This window comes from Lytechinus variegatus, chromosome 13 (genome assembly GCF_018143015.1).
Source record: "Lytechinus variegatus isolate NC3 chromosome 13, Lvar_3.0, whole genome shotgun sequence".
Classification (NCBI taxonomy): domain Eukaryota; kingdom Metazoa; phylum Echinodermata; class Echinoidea; order Temnopleuroida; family Toxopneustidae; genus Lytechinus; species Lytechinus variegatus.
This window is the reverse complement of record NC_054752.1, coordinates 16,505,758-16,525,154: the sequence shown is the minus strand read 5'-3', so window position 1 is coordinate 16,525,154 and position 19,397 is coordinate 16,505,758. Positions and strand designations below refer to the sequence as shown.

The following is a 19,397-nucleotide window of genomic DNA, read 5'->3' as shown; positions in this document are numbered from 1 at the left end:
ACTGTAATCTCTCATGAATAATCTGTCACAAAAGGACACGAACATGATTCATTTGGCGATCAAGCGGGCGACGTAAACGCAGAAGGCGCTTGCAATCTTATCGTTGATGGGTTTTTCTTAATGAATTATTATAGCTGCCTATTCTTATTTCGTCTTCTTCCGGGTATTATGAAGAAAAAAGACAGGAAATATAATCAGCTGCGATATGTCTTTTAGATCGGTATAAAGGCGGAATGAAAGGTCTGTGTTTTGGGCAGATCGAGGCTTTCAGGAATTGGGGGTACGCGCAGGGTAGAAACAACACAGTGCCCGCAGTGTGTTCATGCTGTGAAACACAGTCGCCAACAGTATGTTTGCAGTGTGTTTGCAGGGTGTTCGCAGTGTGTTCACAGTGTGTTCACAGTGTGTTCACGGTGTATTCGCAGTGTGTTTGCAGTGTGTTCACCGTGTGTTCACAGTGTGTTCAGAGTGTGTTCACCGTGTGTTCACAGTGTGGTCACGGTGTGTTCACAGTGTGTTAGCAGTATGTTCATAGTGTGTTCGCAGTGTGTTCATAGTGTGTTCACAGTGAGTTCGCAGTGTGATCTCAGTGTGTTCGCAGTGTGTTCATAGTGTGTTCACAGTGAGTTCGCAGTGTGATCTCAGTGTGTTCGCAGTGTGTTCATAGTGTGTTCGTAGTGTGTTCGCAGTGTGTTTGCAGGGTGTTCACAGTGTGGTCACGGTGTGTTCACAGTGTGTTCGCGGTGTGTTCACAGTGTGTTTGCGGTGTGTTCATAGTGTGTTCACAGTGAGTTCGCAGTGTGATCTCAGTGTGTTCGCAGTGTGTTTACAGTGTGTTCTCAGCGTGGAACTCAGTGTGGAATTTAGTGTCCTACAGCATTGTGTAACACAGTTTCACATAGTGCGTTCACAGTATGTTCACAATGCGAAAGACATTGTAAAATTTTCTTCACACTAAAAAAAAAACAGCGAGCATTCGACTGAATGAATCACAATATAACATGGTCTGCAATGAGAACATCGTGTGATTGAGCTTTGAATGTATTACATCAGACTGGGGTGATGGTAGGTCGATGTTTGTACTTTCTGCATGCGACTATATTTTTCCCAACAAGGTTAAATGCATTAATATCTTTTTAAAGTTATACATCTAAATGTCAAACAAAAACCAACAAATCTCCCATTATGATAAATATTTAAGAAAATCTACAGGGTCATTATTTGAAAAATAAGCGGTAGGGGTAGGGGGCTGCACGGGCACACTACCTTTTTAGGCATCAAGATATTACCTTTTGCACTCCCCCCCCCCCCCCGATACACACACACAAACACACCTCTGCCTCCGGACCTCTGTAGAATTCTTGAATACGTGTTTAAAGAGAGAGAGAGAGAGGAGGGGGAGAAAAAAAAGAGCAAAGGAAAGGCAATGAGAGAAGAATAATGAAAAGAAGTATTAAAAAAAGAAACGAAAAAAGGAAAGAAAGTCATTAAGCTCCAACACGCTTCACACCACATTATCTATAGCATATCCGCCGACACTGGTAATATTGAGTATTGTATATTATACACAAAAAAGGTCCTTGGTCTAATTTTAGACGTCCATTTCTAACAAGTTATTGTTAATTCTCAATGAAATAATGCAAGGGATTGAGCAGAAAGTTGACCTGAAAGTAATCTAACGGACTGTGATCGGTATTACATTATATTTATACCATGCATATTGCACAAGAGCCAATAATGAGATTATAGTGTGTTGTGCTCAATGCATGGAAATAAAAAGAAATGAGAATTAAAAACCAGTTTTCAGCATTGATTTTCTGTAGTTGTATGATCCAGTGGCATCCACCCCTCCCACCCCACTCACACACACATCTAAAACTTTGCTGTTGACCGGAGTATATATATCGCACACCACACCGGGCATTTCACTCTGGTGTTACATTTGTGGTATTAATTCAACAGCACTCGGTGTTACTCTTTCACTCTATGGTGTTATGCTCAATTTCCAGGGTCTAATATCAACACCTCAGGTTGCAGTATACTCTTTGTACACCAACTGGTGTCAGTTTTAACACCCAAGTTGTTACTGTGCACACTGCTACACATTTTCCATCACACCAATCACAATTTTAGACATCAAAATTCAACAATTATTTTACATAATCATCACAACACTCCATAAAAAATTAGTATTTGATTTACATGAAGTCAAAAAATCTCCCACTTCTATGCATAGTCTACACAATCCACATGCACACACACAAAAAACAAAGGCGTAGATTGAATTGAAAACTGTTTTTCTTTCGATAGACATCAATGTTTCACATGATAGCACACGTATCAAAATTATTATCATATACAAATACATATAACAGATATAAACCTTAAATACTATCTACATTTTTTTAAAGATGGCAAACACGTTAAAAGCATGGAAATAATCGTTGCCTGAATTTAATTGTTGAACATTATGGACTCTTCTCAAGGAAGTTTCCTTAAGATACTTATAATCATAGCCACTCTAAAGATGACGATTTTCCTTTTGATAAAGTTCATGGTATTTTCTTACATTGCAGTTTCATAAAATAAAATGGAATTGTTGACCTAATTTCAAATAAAGTTATTGAATATTTTTCAGAAAAATAAAATATTGATTTCAACCTTTCAACATTTTATCAAATAAAATTATTCAAATAGATTTTTTTTTCTATTCTCCATATGAGATTGAAAGACACTGAAAGCACGAAAATAACCTTTCTCTGATAGACTCTCTTCCCAAAACAGTTACCTAAACATGAATCACCATTCTAAGGATGCCAATAAAGTTCATGGTATATTTTCTTTAATTTCATTTTATCCAATAAAACTGAGTTGTAAACCTAATTTACATATCAAATAAAGTTATCGAATCATTTTCTAGAAAGAATAGAATGTCATTTTAACATTTCGACATTACCATTGTATATAATTATCAATTAAAATCATTCATAGAAAATAATTATTTTCTGCACTCACCATTTGCTTTTAGTTATTGAAAGGCTTACATGAGATAATGAAAATACTTTGAGTAATGTTAAAAGTATGAATACGGTCAAATACTATTTTTAATCAATATTTAAAGTTGAATGTGGAATGATATACTTGACATTTTAATAAAAAACTTGATGTTATCAGGCATAGCCTACGACTTAGTCGAAATTATAACATCTTATCCTGATGAACAAGTCTGCGGTAAGCGACACATTAAAAAAATAGCACACATAGATTGAGAAGAGACGAAATCAACAAAAATGGCAATTGCTTGCAACATGACAAAAGTAATTGTTTTCAGATCCAGCATATACTCGAGAAAATATACACAAAACTTGCATTTTCCATTGATGTTTGAAGCTATGACATGCGACCTAAGGTCATTCTTTAATCTGTTTTTTAATTCCACAGTTGTTGAACATAGTTTTGTGAAGGGAGTCAAATCAATGAATGACGCGGGAAAATCTGTTTAGTTTGCTAGAGCTTTTGTCTTTAATAGAAGAAGTTAGATACACTGCTTCTGAAGAAGTCTGTTTAAAGAGATGAAAGTTCAGGCAAAGGTATCTTCTATACAGTATAAATTCCATGGTTCCATAACAATGAGAATAAAATATCGCATGATTCTTTGTCCTTACACAAAATAAAAGCCTGGTGTTGTGGTAGGACCCTTACCAACGATGGGTAGGCCTACTTCATCCATATCAGTTTACGATTGTCCTGTTTTGAGATAATGGCGGCGCAAAGGTTCTTCCCGCCATCTCATCACATTCAATATCACAAAGGTTTACTGAGTCCTGTTCGCCTGTAACATATAGTGTTCCGTGATTTTTTTTTACCATACTATGACAATAATTACTCCGGGACATTGACGCGTCTTATTCCTCTAAAGCATATTGTCAAAAGTCCGTCTTGATTACAGCCAGGATCCCGCGGGAATCCCGTAAGTGTCTGTTAATTACAATCGTCACATTTCTCAGGGAATGCCGCTGAAGAAATAAAAAGAAAGACTCGTATAGTTTATCGCATCCATGTCACATACTAGATGCCCTGACCGAGTCCGCGATTAGCTGCATGAAATTACTGCATCCTGTCATTACTGCATCTCAATGTTACCGCAACTTTTAATGTTACCGCAGCTAGAGGTTACTCCGTCCAGCGGGTACCGCATCCCGATGTTACCGCAGCCTGAGGTTACTCCATTCAGGAGGTACCGACTACCACGTCTCGAATTTACCGCATCCTGAGGTTACCGCATCTCGAGATAACCGGATCAATCCAGAGGCTACCACATGTATATATCGTATCCTGAGCTTATCGCATCCGTAGGACACCGCATTCCTTGTTGATGTATATACTATTCTGCTATATCCGCGGTTCATGCTATAACCGTGTATCCTGCAAACCGTCAATCCCCGACCCGGTAGAAACAGTTGGAATGCAACTCGATTTCCGCTTCTGTCTTCTGAATCTTTTCGGAGTTAGACTCGTTTTCCATTGGTGCCTGACATCCGAGAACCTCGCACAATGGAAGATGAAAATAAAGAAGCCCTGGAAAGCAACGCTGATTGCAAAGAGAGCCTGGAAACGAAAACAAAAACGGTAATGAATTTGGGGGAAACGGCTGTTTTTGTTGTTTGTCATTGTTATCTTAATTGTTGTTATCTCAATGAGATCATAAGTAAATGAATGATCGAGAGAGGGGGCAATATTTATGTTCCACACAAGGGCGGAAATCTCTCCCCGAAGATAGGGGGAACAGGGGCGGGGGAAAAAGGTGGAAGAGCCGTGGTGTAGTGGATTGACTCTCGCCTTATAAACAGAGGGTCGTGTGTTCGAATCCCACCGCGGTCTAGCGTCCTTTGGCAAGGCGTTGATCCACACGTTGCCACTCTCGACCCAGGTGCTAAATGGGTTCCCGGTAGGATGCGAAAGGTATTGTATGTTTGATTTTGCTAGCGCCATAATGTGGCTGCGACGAATGCAAGGAATGCTTCCAAGGGAGTGGAAATTGTGCACTTTTCGTGCTTGATTGAAATGTATCCAATGACCGGGGTAATAATATACTGAAACGCGCTTTGGGCCATTCTGGAAAAAGCGCTTTATAAAAATTGGCTTTTATAATTATCATCCCCAATAAGTAAGGTCATCTCCTCCAAAATACATGTCTGATTTCGACTTCAATGATGTATTTACTTTCATTCCATCATAAAAGACCAAAAAGTAGTAGGGGACATTTGGTATTATTGTGTCCCCCTACTATTATAGGTAGGGGGAGCGTCCCCCTGGGATTTCCGTCCATGGTTACACAATAACACCAACTAACCTGGAAGGTATTAGCAGTAGCTTGGGGTTCGTATCCTGACGGGACGATTTGAAAGTTGACAGCAGCAGCCGCGCCGAAGATCCATGAGATACCCAGAAGAGCTAGAAGGGCAACGGCACCTTTGAGCTGATTCAATAGTGTCTTCTTACCATCTGTAGAAGAAAATGAGTTGAAAGAAAGATTCATATTTAAAAATCGTATTCATAGACAAAATAAGAAGCAGATTAACGCATCCTTTCCTTTAAATTTTTTTTCCTTCCAGATCCACTATCTGTAAACTCCGATGTGACCTATACACACTATTCATTTGGTCACACCCATGTCTCCTTTCCGTTTGGTCACATACTGAAAGGACTGTTCCCTGCTCGGCTACAACACATTCGTCTACTTAGCATTTTCACCTATTGCCACTTAGCCCATTATAATTTTCTCCAGTTTCCAGTTAGGCTATACACCTTTCATGCAATATCCAGTTGGTCTAATGCCACATATACTACATGATTACATGAAACGTTTATAAACCATATGTATGTGGCAATGGTAAATAGTAAGACAAATTGGACATTACATAGATTATACGGGCATTAGACTTAATGGCAGTTAGCCCAAATGAGTATTAGACCAAGTAATGATTATCGTTGGACCAAACTGATTGCATACCAAGTGGTTTTAGCCATGATCGTGTGTAGGCCTACAATCTGAGAATTAGACTAAATTGATAGCAGACCTGACCAAGTCAGGTCGTGTGGTCCAGAGGTTAGAGCATTGGACTCACAATCGCAAGGTTGTGAGTTCGAATCCCCACTCTGCCACTGTCTCCACTTAGATAAAAAAAAGACCAGAGAGTAATATATGTCGTCTTACGATTGATTAACCTAGCAAAACGCTGTCCTGCCGAGTTCCTAAAGGAGGTATCATAAACAGCTATGATGGTGTCTACGATCTGACAACTAGACCATCTGCTATAAGGAAATCTAGTGGATAGAAACCCTCTCGCCCTTTCCTTCTCTGTCCGCAGTTTAGACCGTGGTCATTGCTTACCAGTTTTATATATTTTTCTGATGACACGGAGGACGAGCCCGAACACGATGCTGTTGAAGAGGACGATGATGAGCATTGGCGTGAGGAACAAGCAGTAGAAGGCGGCAGTACTCAAACGACAACTGTTAAAGATAAACAAATATGATGATGGTACAGGTCAGAGGTCAAAACGAGTAACGTCGAAGCGAGAATCGTCAAAGCGAATAACGTCAAAATGAATAATGTCCAAACGAGCAACGGCGAAACGAGAATCGTCAAAACGAGTAACGTCAAAATAAATAACGTCAGAATGAGTAACGTCGAAACGAGTATCGTCAAATCGAGTAACGTCAACGAGTAACGTAAAAGCGAGTGAAGTTGATACGAGTAACTTAAAAAACAAGTGACGTCAAAATGACCAACGTCAAATCAAGTAACGTCAAAACAAGTAGCGTGCATGAGAGCTAACGTAAGAACGAACAAACTTCGAAAAAAGAGGAGAAAGGGAAACAAAATATGCACTTGCTAATATTTCCTCATTCTAAAGTAATCTTCACAGGATTACTGCAGCCTATCTAGAAAATGAAACTCAACTTTCATGCAATTATGATGAATGGTAAATAATCAATAGTTTTTCTTTGGGAGAATCTGAAAACTGTCATGCGAAACTACGCTGAGGACTAGATTCGGTTTCTTGAGAAACTTATAGGGATACATGATACTTATGTCTACCCGAAATTCCACCTCCTTCGTTACCATGGCAACATTACTCACAAAGAACCTGGGGCCCATTTCATAAAGAGTTACAACTGTTGTAGCCTTGCCATGGCAACAGGGCTCAGCAGCCAATCAAAATCAAGGTTATCATGGTAGTTACAATAATGGCAAAGTCAGAACAGTTGTAACTCTTTATGAAACGGGCCCCTGATTTTAATTATAAAGGGGAATCCAACCCAAATAAAAACTTGTTTTTGTCAGGAAAAGAAATATCAGACAAGGTGATGGGTGAAAGTTTGAACAATATTAGAGACAAACGAAAAGAAAGTTATGAATTTTTAAAAGTTTTAAATATTGGTAATCACTATACCCATGGAGACTTCAAATTGGCCGCATGTGTGATGTCATAGTGATGTAAGGCAAGGACTACTCTTCCATGTACTCCAATACATATTATGGCTAAAATGTCATTTTTCCCAAAAGTTTTATTTCAAATTATATTTTTCTTTCATGAGGACATAAAACAATATACTACCTGGGTTATATTTAGATTACTGCCCCAGGGGAATCGGTACTTAGGAGAAAATCACAAATCCCTGATAATAAAGTACATGGCCTATGGGAAAGTTGTCCTTGCCCCTTGTCATAATTTACTCCCAGAGTTGCCAATTTGAAATCTACATGGTATTAGTGATCTCAATTTTAAAGCAGCTCTAACTTTCTTATTACTTGTCCGATTTCTTTCAAACTTTCACCATTCTGTTTAATTTATTTTTCTCCTTCCCAACACATGGCCAAGGCTGTATTCCTCTTTAAATCTAATTTCGATGTAAAATATTCTCATCGACCTAGTTGAAATCAACAAGCTTTTTTAAATATAACAATAATAAAAAGAAAAGGGGATAAACTGCAACTATTCACATTAAAAAATGGAAAGTCTGATCAAAGTCGCAACGATTCCCACGAATCCACGGCAACGTGTCTGGGTCAATAGGCCTTAATGATTGTTCATATATATATTTCTTTATTAATATATACCTGAATGTACAGTTGATCATAACCCCGTCGTAAATCTCAGTGTTAACTGCAGCAGCAACGAGCACTACAAACAGGGGTAAACCTGGAGATTAAAGAAAAGCATTTGAACTAATGAGACAATGAGGAGAACTTAGCATCGTTGATATTTAACATGTTCGTAGCATCAAGTTATGACTACAGCGATTGCTTTGTTACAGCGTCCCTTTAGCGTTAAATAGAATTAAAAATATATATTCCATTGTAAGAGAGTTTTATGGCGGATATGTTTAGAATATTTTACCATAAGGACAATTTCTACTATTAATACAGTTATCTTATGAAGATGATGAAGATGTTGACATAGTGTTTTAGTAACTTGATTTACAAATTAGTATACTCTCTACTACTACTACTACTACTTCTTCTACTACTACTACTACTACTACTACTACTACTACTACACTATACTTTTACTACAACTACTGCTACTACACTACTACACTACCACTACTTCTTCTACTACTACTACTTCTACAAATAATGCTACTGCATTACTACTACCATAACTATTACTTCAGTGCGACGAGACATTTTCTTAAGATTTAGTATTAACTAAGTATTAGTACGAACTTTGTAGCCATATCCATACAAATTAGGAACCTGAAAGTAATTTACTAGGGATTAGCGGAACCCAAATTCGATCAAGATTATGGATTATGCATTTCCACAGCTGACTAATCCCCTGCATGAAACTAGGGGCAGACCCAGAGGAATCGGGGATATATACCTCCTTCGTTTATGATTTTGTTCGTGTTTTTTAATTGGTCCCTGTTATAAAGCAAATCCCTTATTCGCCCCTTGTTCAAGCCAAGCCACCAGCCACCCCTGCCTATATAGAGAACAAAATGAGTCGCTTTCAAGTTGATGACCTGTACAAGAATTCTACTACTATATCCTACCACTACTACTAATACTACTTCGTTTACTACTACTGCTACTACTGCTTCTACTACTACTACTACTACTACTACTACTACTACTACTACTACTACTACTACTACTACTACTACTACTACTACTGCTGCTACTACTACTACTACTGCTACTGCTGCTACTACTACTACTACTACTACTACTACTACTACTACTGCTACTACTGCTACTACTACTACTACTACTGCTACTACTGCTACTACTACTACTACTACTACTACTACTACTGCTGCTATTACTACTACTACTGCTACTGCTGCTTCTACTACTACTACTACTACTACTACTACTACTACTGCTACTGCTGCACTACTATACTACTACTACTACTACTACTACTACTACTACTACTACTGCTACTGCTGCTACTACTACTACTACTACTACTACTACTGCTACTACTACTACTACTGCTACTGCTGCTACTATACTACTACTACTACTACTACTACTACTACTACTACTACTACTACTACTACTACTACTACTACTACTACTACTGTTACTACTACTACTGCTACTGCTGCTACTACTACTACTACTACTACTACTACTACTACTACTGCTACTACTGCTATTACTACTACTACTACTAATAATAATAATAATAGTAATGATAACATAGGGTATTTATATTGAGCATATCCACCTTGTTAGGTGCTAAAGGCGCTCCTATATTACCCGGCTAAGCTAGGCGTTCATATAGCGCACACAGCTTTTTGAAGAAATACTTCCTACCGGTACCCATTTACCTCACCTGGGTTGAGTGCAGCACACTGTGGATCAGTTTCTTGCTGAAGGAAATTACGCCATGGCTGGGATTCGAACCCACGGCCCTCTGTTTCAAAGTCCGAAGACTTTGAAAGTAGACCACCACTACTACTACTACTACTACTGCTGCTGCTACCACTGCTACTACCACTACTACCACTTCTAATACTACTACTACTACTCCTACCACTACTACAAAAACTTCTACTACTACCGTCACCAACTCCACCACCAAACTTACCCCATGCTACCAAGCCAGCCTTAAGAACGAAGTGAGACGCTTGCGAATTGAAGACCTTTACAAGGGTCATGTACATGTGGACAGCCTCGACACCGTTCCACATGAGCGAAACGAGGATGGTGTAGATTCGGAAGATGTTGGCGACCCGGCAGCCGATGACGTTGCTGCAGAAGGCCACGGAGGAGATGAGGAGGACGAGGAGGAGCAGGATGGCCACGCAGAGGTTGACGTGGATGAGAGTCGGACGACCACGACGGAGCTTCCTAGGTTCGTATGCAAACACAGAAAGATTGATTAGTTAATAATATGAGGAAGGAAGTCATCAACGAGTAGCAGGATAGAGGAACGAGTAAATAAATAGATAAATATAGTCAGTAGATCACACAATGAAACTTTTTTACCCTTTCCTTACATCATAAATAAATACATGAAATAGGTGGCGATTTCGTAGGTTTATTTTGTGTGAGGGTGTATGTGTGTGTGTGTGTGTGCATCTAGGGGGACAAGACGATCTTTTCCAATAATTTTTTTGTGCAAAATTCTAAAATGGGGGGGGGGGGCACGCCGCGCCTGTCCACCCCCTCAGGTCGCCGCCAACGAAACGAAATGACAGTTATCTTATGAAGATGTTGACATGGTGTTTTAGTAACTTGATCTACAAAATTGTTTACTCTTCTTAAGGATTGTCAAAGTAACCGAAGTTTTTGTGAATATTGTCCCCCAAAACAATGGCCAAAATCAACAGATTACCGAAAGCTTGATCTTGAAACCTATTTCGTTATGGGCCCAAACTGAAACCACAAAAGGAGAGGGGTAAATATTCTCTCTCCATTTTCTCGAATTAGAAAAAATGATAAAAACTGTTATGTCAAACTTACGGAAAGATCGCATAGGTCAGGATAGTGAGTAGTAGACTTATGATTGATATACTATAACCAATGTAGCTTGTTATCGTCAGACCGAGCGAGTTTGGAATCCCCTGAGAGAGATATAAGATATGAAATGAAATGGGTATATTCAGACGAAAATAAGGCTTTATTTGAATCAACACTCTGATGTATGGTCCTATTATAGAAAATCATTACTAACACTGCAGTTTTGCAATGTAATAGCTTAATCGATATTTTGAGAAAACGAACCATTTGGCTCTGAATTGAATTGAATTGAATGTATTTATTGTCCTGTGTAGGAAATTCATTTCACATCGGGTTTACAAAAATTACAAATAGATATGCACATATACAGAATGAAAATAGACTTACAATACAGTGGCATTACATACACAAAACAAAATGCCGTATACGTTATTTCAAATATAATAGAAAGAGTACAATTGCAGATATATAAATTGATTAAGGCTTTAGGCTCATAGATGTAAGGACAAAAGGATGTTATTATTATTATTATATCATTATTATTATTATTATCATCATTATTATTATTGTTGTTGTTATTATTATCATCATTATTATTATTATTAGTGTTATTATTATTATTATTAATATTATTATTATTATCACTATTATCTATTATTGTTATTATCATTATTATTATCATTGTTGTTATTATTATTGTTATTATTATCACTATTATTGTAATTATCCCTACTATTATCATAATTTTTATCATAAGAGGATATCAGTGTTTCAGATATTTCAATATTATTATGTCTATAAAGTATTCTTCAATACATATCGTAATGACGATAACACTTCATTAAGGCAGTGAAAATGATTTTAGGTAGTTTTAATTATTCATTAGTTTCAAGTCTCAAAGTGTGTTCTTAGAATATGGGCGTCAACTTACAATAAATTCAAGCGGTCCCGGTGCTGTTTCAGGTGTGGTCTGAAAATAACAGAAAAGGATTTGAACATATTGAATTGATTCTTTTCTATCATATCAAAAGGGAATCTTTTTATGCTCTTCTAAAAAAAATAATAATCAGGGTAACCGATTAGAATATGCTAATCAAAGTCAACAATGGGAGTGACGGTGATTGTAATGGTGCACAGTGGTGGTGGTGGTGGTGGTGGCGGTGATGACGACGACGATGATGAAGATTAGTGATATTGATATCAATTAAGGATGATAGCGACGATGCAATGATGACAAAGAATAGAATGACGGTGACGATGATGACAATGATGACGATGATGACAATGATGATGATGGTGATGATGGTGATGATGATGATGATGATGATGATGGTGATGATGATGGCGATGATGATGATGAATGATGATGATGATGGTGATGATGATGATGATGATGATGATGGTGATGATGATGATGATGATGAGGATCTTGAAGTTGAAGCTGATGGTGATGATGATAATTATGATGACAATGATGACGATGATGATGCTGATTATGACTATAATGATGATGATGATGATAACGATGATGATGATGATGATGATGATGAGAAAGATCACGAAGTCCTTAATAATAATGATATGTACCATAAAGGTATTAGTGGTCATGATGACGATACCGTATAGATGGTTATGATTATGATCCTGATCAGTAAGATGATGAAAACGACTACGACTAAACCGAAGATATTTTCACATCAATACACATACCGGCGATGATGACGACGACGATGATGAAGATTAGTGATATTGTTATCAATTAAGGATGATAGCGACGATGCAATGATGACAAAGAATAGAATGATGACAAAGAATAGAATGACGACGGTGACGATAATGACAATGATGATGATGACGATGATGATGGTGATGATGATGATGTTGAAGTTGATGGTGATGATGATGATGATGATAATTATGTTGATGACAATGATGACGATGATGATGATGATGATGTTGATGATAATGACGAGTATGATAACGATGACGATAATGATAATAATGACGATGATGATAATGATGATGTTACTGATAATGACGATGGTGACGATAATGATAACGATGATGATAATGATGATTATGACGATGATGATGATGACGATGATAACGATAATGATTATGACGATGATGATTACGTTGATGGCGATGATGATGATGATGGCTATGATGATGATGATGATTACGTTGATGACGATGATGATGATAATGATGGTATAGATAAAGATAACGATGTCGCAGCGGCTGGTGATAGTGATATGTATCATAAAGTTAATAGTGGTCATGATGACGATACCGTATAGATGGATATGATTATGATCCTGATCAGTAAGATGATGAAAACGACTACGACGAAAGCGAAGATATTTTCCCATTAATACACGTACCGGTTCTTGTGTCGGCAGCTCATCTTTAATCAACCCAATGATATCTAAGATAGTGCACATACAGATGGTGTAGTTCTCGTTCGTGAAATTCATCGTGCAATGGGACGAATCCCACTCGAGCTCAACTGTTAAAAGAAAACGGAAAGGACTGGTAATCAGAACAATTACCTGGAATGAATAGAATGAAATGAATCTTCAACCAAATCAAACCACCTAGAATCATTTTGTATTAAATGATTACAAATATGAGAATTAAAGAAATAATTTCTCGTTACATTTAATTCTTTCATATCTATATATATATTTCAGGTGTTGTGGCAAAGTGGGTAAGACTCAGGACTTTGAACCACAAGGTTCTTGGTTCAAGTTTCGCAAGGTGTTACTCTCCGCACGTTTCTTTGTTATTAGTTTATGATTGATTTCATTGACTTTAATCTTTATAATGTAGGGCATAGAATTGATCGTAAAAATCGGGCGAACGATCAATCACTAACTTTTGTGTGACGGGATTCAGACGTACGCACTGATAAATAGGAGTTGAATTGAATTTAATTGAATTTATTTCCATTAAAAACAATTAACAATACATATAGAATGAAACATGTGAATTGATATATGAAAACGGGAGGATGGCCCTACTCAGCAGCATCAATCATGGTGCTGCTGGTCTACCGATGGGTCCTCATTGAAATTTGAACCCTAGGGGTTGGTACAATAGCAGCAACCCAAGGGGTGCTAATGAGTGCAATTATGCTCATTTGTGCACCTCTAGTCAGGGTGCAAGGATTTCCGTTACTGCTCGAACACCTGAACAGGAGAAAGCTTGGGTAATAATATGCAGATAATTCAGCACCTGGGAAAATTGCACAAAACGCTATACAAATATTGCATATATTATTTTATAAGCTTTCATTTTGATGGAATTGTCGTCATCTGACAGTGGCGATCTAATTCGTCATCTATAGAATATGCACGGAATACCAATTATCCACACTCTTGAATAAGACACCTTTGTACTCCATTGTAAATGTCAACAGAAGATAAGTATAATTTTCCCCAAAAAAATGCGGATTTCCATAATATTGTAAGAAAAGTTATTAAAGCAAAATGAATACGTGTGTTCTCCTCATCCCTAATCGTAAATTTTCTTCTAAATCTCCCTTATTCATTGCTCCATTGCCCCCCCCCCCCCCGGCTACGATAGAAGACTAGTCGCACTGTATTATCGAGGTGTATTTTGAGTAGTTAATGTTAATCATTTATGTTCATATGGATGTGTATTCTTTTTATGATGAAAGAACAAAAACGACACAATTGGAAACACTCCTTAAGGAGTAGATTTATAGTGATTCGAAATGGAAAATTGCATTTCGCCTCATATTTTGTATCGAAGCGATCTCCGTGACCTCTAAAACATTACTTCCTTCATACCGCTCCAAAATAAATCATCCATGACTTGACTAAAAATTCACTACAAATTAGTTCAATTAAGCAAATAACATCCTTAAAAAATGTTGAGCATGAGCAGAAACACATAGGCCTATAAAAAACAATCTTACCATGCTGAACGAGATCAGGTACGGGTTCCCTTGAACTAAGAAGCCGAGCTGACCCGCAGGCAAATTCAGCCCAGTCTGGTAAGTCATCCTGCTTTGGGAAAAATTCAAATCATTAACTAAAATAACCACGTAAACTTACAAAGATTGAGTTTTCATTCCAATTCATGAGAATATAGGCCTATATAAGAAAAAATAACAATGAAATTAGAGATACGTGTAGGTATATACTTAAGAAAAAATAATATCAAATCATTCTAAAAGAATGAGTAGGATAGGTCTAATGGAAGGATCAAAGATACGACAACACATTGCCACTCCATCTCTTTCTCCTTTGATTCCTAACTTTCATATCCTCTTATTTCTTTTTCTTGCCTGAATAATTCATTCCCCGCCCCCTTTTTTTAATGCCGTCTCTGACGAGGTTTAAATCTTTCTGAATAAAACATCTGTTCTATTTCGGAATCATCCAAGAGTGCGTTTATTCGACACTTTTTTACCCTAGAATCATGATTAGAATCATGATTCAAATCACGATTCTGCAGAATCACGATTGCGTTCAAAAGGATAACAACCGACTCACTGCTATAATGAGCTAACTAAAACTAGTAAGGCCTACCCCCCCCCCCCCCTTCCAAAAAGGAAAGAAAAAAAGGGAAAAAAGAAGGAAGGAAGCAAGGAAGGGAGGAAGGAAGGAAGAAAGGAAGGAAGGAATTAGAAAGAAAGAAAGAAAGAAAGAAAGGAAGGAAGGAAGGAAGGAAGGAAGGAAGGAAGGAAGGGAGGAAGGGAGGAAGGAAGGAAGAAGGGAGGAAGGAAGGAAGGAAGGAAGGACGGACGGAAGGAAGGAAGGAAGGAAGGACGGACGAAAGAAAGAAAGAAAGAAAGAAAGAAAGGGAGAAAGGAAACACTGATTTGTTCAGTTCCCCCTAAATCATTAATACCACAGTCCTCACAGGTGAAACCGACACAGAACGATCAAATCTTTTCCGTTATTACCAATGACAGACCATTGGCCGGTTTGGAATCTGTTTGCTTGGTGTGACTGTCCAATTACCTGGCTATCGCTGGTGTGGTAGAAAGTGATTGAGAGCGGTTCGGTGATCTCTTCCACGGGGACGCCATCGGCGTAAGCCTTAATGTATACGAGCACAGTATCATCGACAGGGGCTATCTGAGACAACTCACTCACGAAGAACTTGCCTTTTGGGGAAAGAAAGGGGTAATTTTGTCAACAAAAATTATCTCATTAGTCTTTTAATAAGTTCATTGGTCAAAACATTGGAAGTATTCTATATAGAATAGGGCTAAGCTATCCAAGTGAACTGTTTTGGACTGCAGGGGTTCAAAACATTTTAAGAGTAAACTATTCGGTAATAACCATCACTCGTATAATATCATATTTTTCATTTGGTCTGTAATATCATCTAATCAATATTTCTACACATAACAACAAATCTGTCGCAAACTATTTAAAGAGCACTATTTTTTCAGTAGAGTTTATAAAAAAGCACTTTGATTCCCTATTGAAATGCGAACTATCATGAGTGATATACCTACATGTGGAAGTTTGGGGCTGCCCCCCCCCCCACTTTCCCAAACAGGGTATTAAGGGGTTAACTCATTGTATTGTAGTTTTTAACATTATACTTTTAATCGAAAATTTCAGCTAGGACTTTATGTAGACCTAACATTATATTTATTACAAAATAAGTGTTGATTTGAGAGTTACGGTGTGTGTGTGGGGGGGGGGGTTAGGGGGGGATGAGTTTGGAGTAGTCGTTCTCTTTGCTCTCGGGAAAAGGATGGCGATGTTTACTAACAAAGTTTCCGGCCACATTATACCGTTTCATTTTCCTTTCATCTCGTTTCACTTATTTGATTTTCAACAAAATATAAAACAAATTAATACAATCATAACCAGTCAGTGCCATAAACAATATACCCAGGTCATTTAATCAATTCAAAATAGATGTTAAAAACTCAATACAGACAAAAGACAGCATGATCTATAAATTGCGAAACTGGAGGACCCCACTCGAAAGCAAAACTGGTTTATTGTGGGCTCCTCAATGTATGACAGATTGGAATGAAATTTTGATGTTGCAGGTTAGAAAAAAAAATATTGCCAACAGAAAACATCGTTAAAAATAAAACATAAAAACAACCAAGATATACCGTGGGTCTTGTCATGAGTGAAAGTGAATTTTGATTAAGATACAAATGGAGAAGCTAGGTGAACACAATATACCTGTGTAATAAACAATGGCTGTAGCCCTAAGCTTGTATGAAGGAACGGCATATACCCCCGGATCTCTCCGATCGAACCGGTCATCGAATAAAGTCCGGTTTCTCCTTCTGTCCCGATCTCCATCCCGGATCTTATGCGATCTCCCATCCGTCTGATTCCGACGTTTCACCGCTAACATAAAGGAATGATCGAGAATGATGGAAGTATATATCATGAAAAATACTACACATGAGTTGCGCTCAAAACGAAAGTTGATTTTTAACCAATCAAAACGCGTATTTGGACGAAAATGTGTAATTATTATTTGAGCTGCCCTTTTCGCAACAGGTTCCACATTATATGTTGAAACATATCCGTAAATAAATTATTTTTTTTTAATCCAAGTGGAATTTTGATAACTTAATGACAAAAAACACAACTACATATTGCTTAAATGAATATGAAATTAAAAAAAGCAAACAGCAACATTTTTCATTCTATTCAGAATGAAAAATGGATAAGAATACTGCCTTTTCCGAAAAAAAACCCTGCATGATCGTAAAAACACTTTCATTGCCGGGGAGTGAGCAATAATATCCCGGAATAATATAACCCTGTCATCATTTTCATAGAAAGTCGTATATCTTTCTTTTTTTGTAATCTTTTTTTTTATTATTTTTTTTTTCTTCTTCTAGAGTGACTTTCCATAAAACATATAATGGTCTATAACATGTTTTATAACTTATAGATTTACCAAAAAAAAAACCACAATATAATGACTGATGAAAATTTTATGAAATCGTGGTAGATTTTTGTTTGTATTATCGATATCAAACAAAACATATGGGTCGTATTTAGAATTCATTGTGCAACAATCAAACAAAATGTCCCTCCATCTCCACCATGAGTATCTCACCTGCAATTTTACCCCACTGAAACTCGATCGATACGACCGGTTCCGGTGCCGAGTTTCCTTCATTTTCGGGTACAACTACCCATCTATTCGGCAGATGATCCACGTACTCCGGCGTCGTCTGTTCGACTTCGATGTAAAGATTGCGACCGTAGTGCGTCAGTTTGTCGCCGAATATACCCATGATGACGTGCTCGGTGTAGATTTCGAGATTATCTGCAATACTAGGTATGTGGGGATTAAATTGAATGTTAAAAGTTTTAAAATCATGAATAGCGAAAGGAACATTTTTTACGGAAAATCAGCAATACTAGGTAGGCCTATGTAGATAATACAAAGAATTATAATATATATATCATGAATCGTAAAAGGAATATACATTCCTAAGGCGATTTCAAGGACATTACCCCCCCCCCACCCACCCCCATACATATTTGCAATTTATGAACACTCTAAATTCCAAGGATTTAAAATAAATTTAGATCGACTGCATGTGAATGGTGACCAGCCAAATTTTGGTACTCTATAATCAAATGTGATAACTATGAAATTTACAGCGTTAGTTTCATGATTAAAAATATGACACTTAAACGACGATTTATTATCAAACAAACGCTAACATTGAGAACTCTCGAATGATAAAAAGTACCAACCCCACCATGCTTAAGGCTTTTTCTCAATTTAGAAGGTCATTTTCTTCTTTTTCTTTTGGCAAACCACGTTGGTTTTAGCCCGTATACTGGCTTACAAAATGTGCACTATATTCTAGTTCTCTTTGAAATTAAAGAAATTAAAATCAACAAATCATAAATGACTTTAATCAAAGAGAAAGACTCTACGGCAACCAAATGAGTAAAGAAAGAAACGTGACGTGATGTACACAAACTTGTGTGACTATTGACACAGTGACTTTGAGACACAAATATAGAATCGCAAAGATCTCTTAATCCGATCAGTAAATTGGCCACGAAGGGAGTTTCTTTCATCCCTTATAACTTGACAAAGATAAAAATATTAGTATTGCCGAGAAGCGCAAAAGGATCAAAATACCAATTATTACAAGGCATCTTCTAATCAATCCTTTTCGAGCATTGACCGCAAAGAACTGTTTGGACAATCTGATGCAAGAGCATTACTCTGAAAAGATGATTAAATGATAGTTTGCGGTTAGGTTTCTATTATTGGCTGCAGAATTCACAGGGACAAAACCAGAAACGTACTGGTTTGATCTCGAATAACGTCTTTGTCGATGATAGTAACAAGGGTATAGGATTTAAAAACAAATAAAGGGTGCATAATTATGTTGTGCTTGATTTCGTAACAACTTGGC

The 19,397-nt window shown here is 37.4% G+C and overlaps 1 protein-coding gene across 2 annotated transcripts in view; it reads right to left on the bottom strand.

Moving 5' to 3' along the window:
- Window positions 1-2,646: 2,646 nt before the first annotated feature.
- The window catches only part of LOC121426740, a 28,565-nt gene continuing 11,814 nt past the window's right edge, over window positions 2,647-19,397 (bottom strand). The window contains exons 4-15 of one of the 2 annotated variants that reach the window (XM_041623121.1): window positions 18,071-18,291; window positions 17,176-17,346; window positions 15,982-16,127; window positions 14,931-15,021; window positions 13,372-13,496; window positions 11,919-11,957; window positions 10,991-11,091; window positions 10,113-10,375; window positions 8,129-8,210; window positions 6,395-6,516; window positions 5,354-5,505; window positions 2,647-4,608 (exon numbers count right to left, since the gene is read on the bottom strand). In XM_041623121.1, coding sequence (XP_041479055.1) covers window positions 4,411-4,608; window positions 5,354-5,505; window positions 6,395-6,516; window positions 8,129-8,210; window positions 10,113-10,375; window positions 10,991-11,091; window positions 11,919-11,957; window positions 13,372-13,496; window positions 14,931-15,021; window positions 15,982-16,127; window positions 17,176-17,346; window positions 18,071-18,291 — 1,711 coding nt within the window. In that variant the 3' untranslated portion in view covers window positions 2,647-4,410. The remainder of the gene's footprint in view (window positions 4,609-5,353; window positions 5,506-6,394; window positions 6,517-8,128; window positions 8,211-10,112; window positions 10,376-10,990; window positions 11,092-11,918; window positions 11,958-13,371; window positions 13,497-14,930; window positions 15,022-15,981; window positions 16,128-17,175; window positions 17,347-18,070; window positions 18,292-19,397) is intronic. The other variant, XM_041623122.1, reaches the window with a different exon arrangement.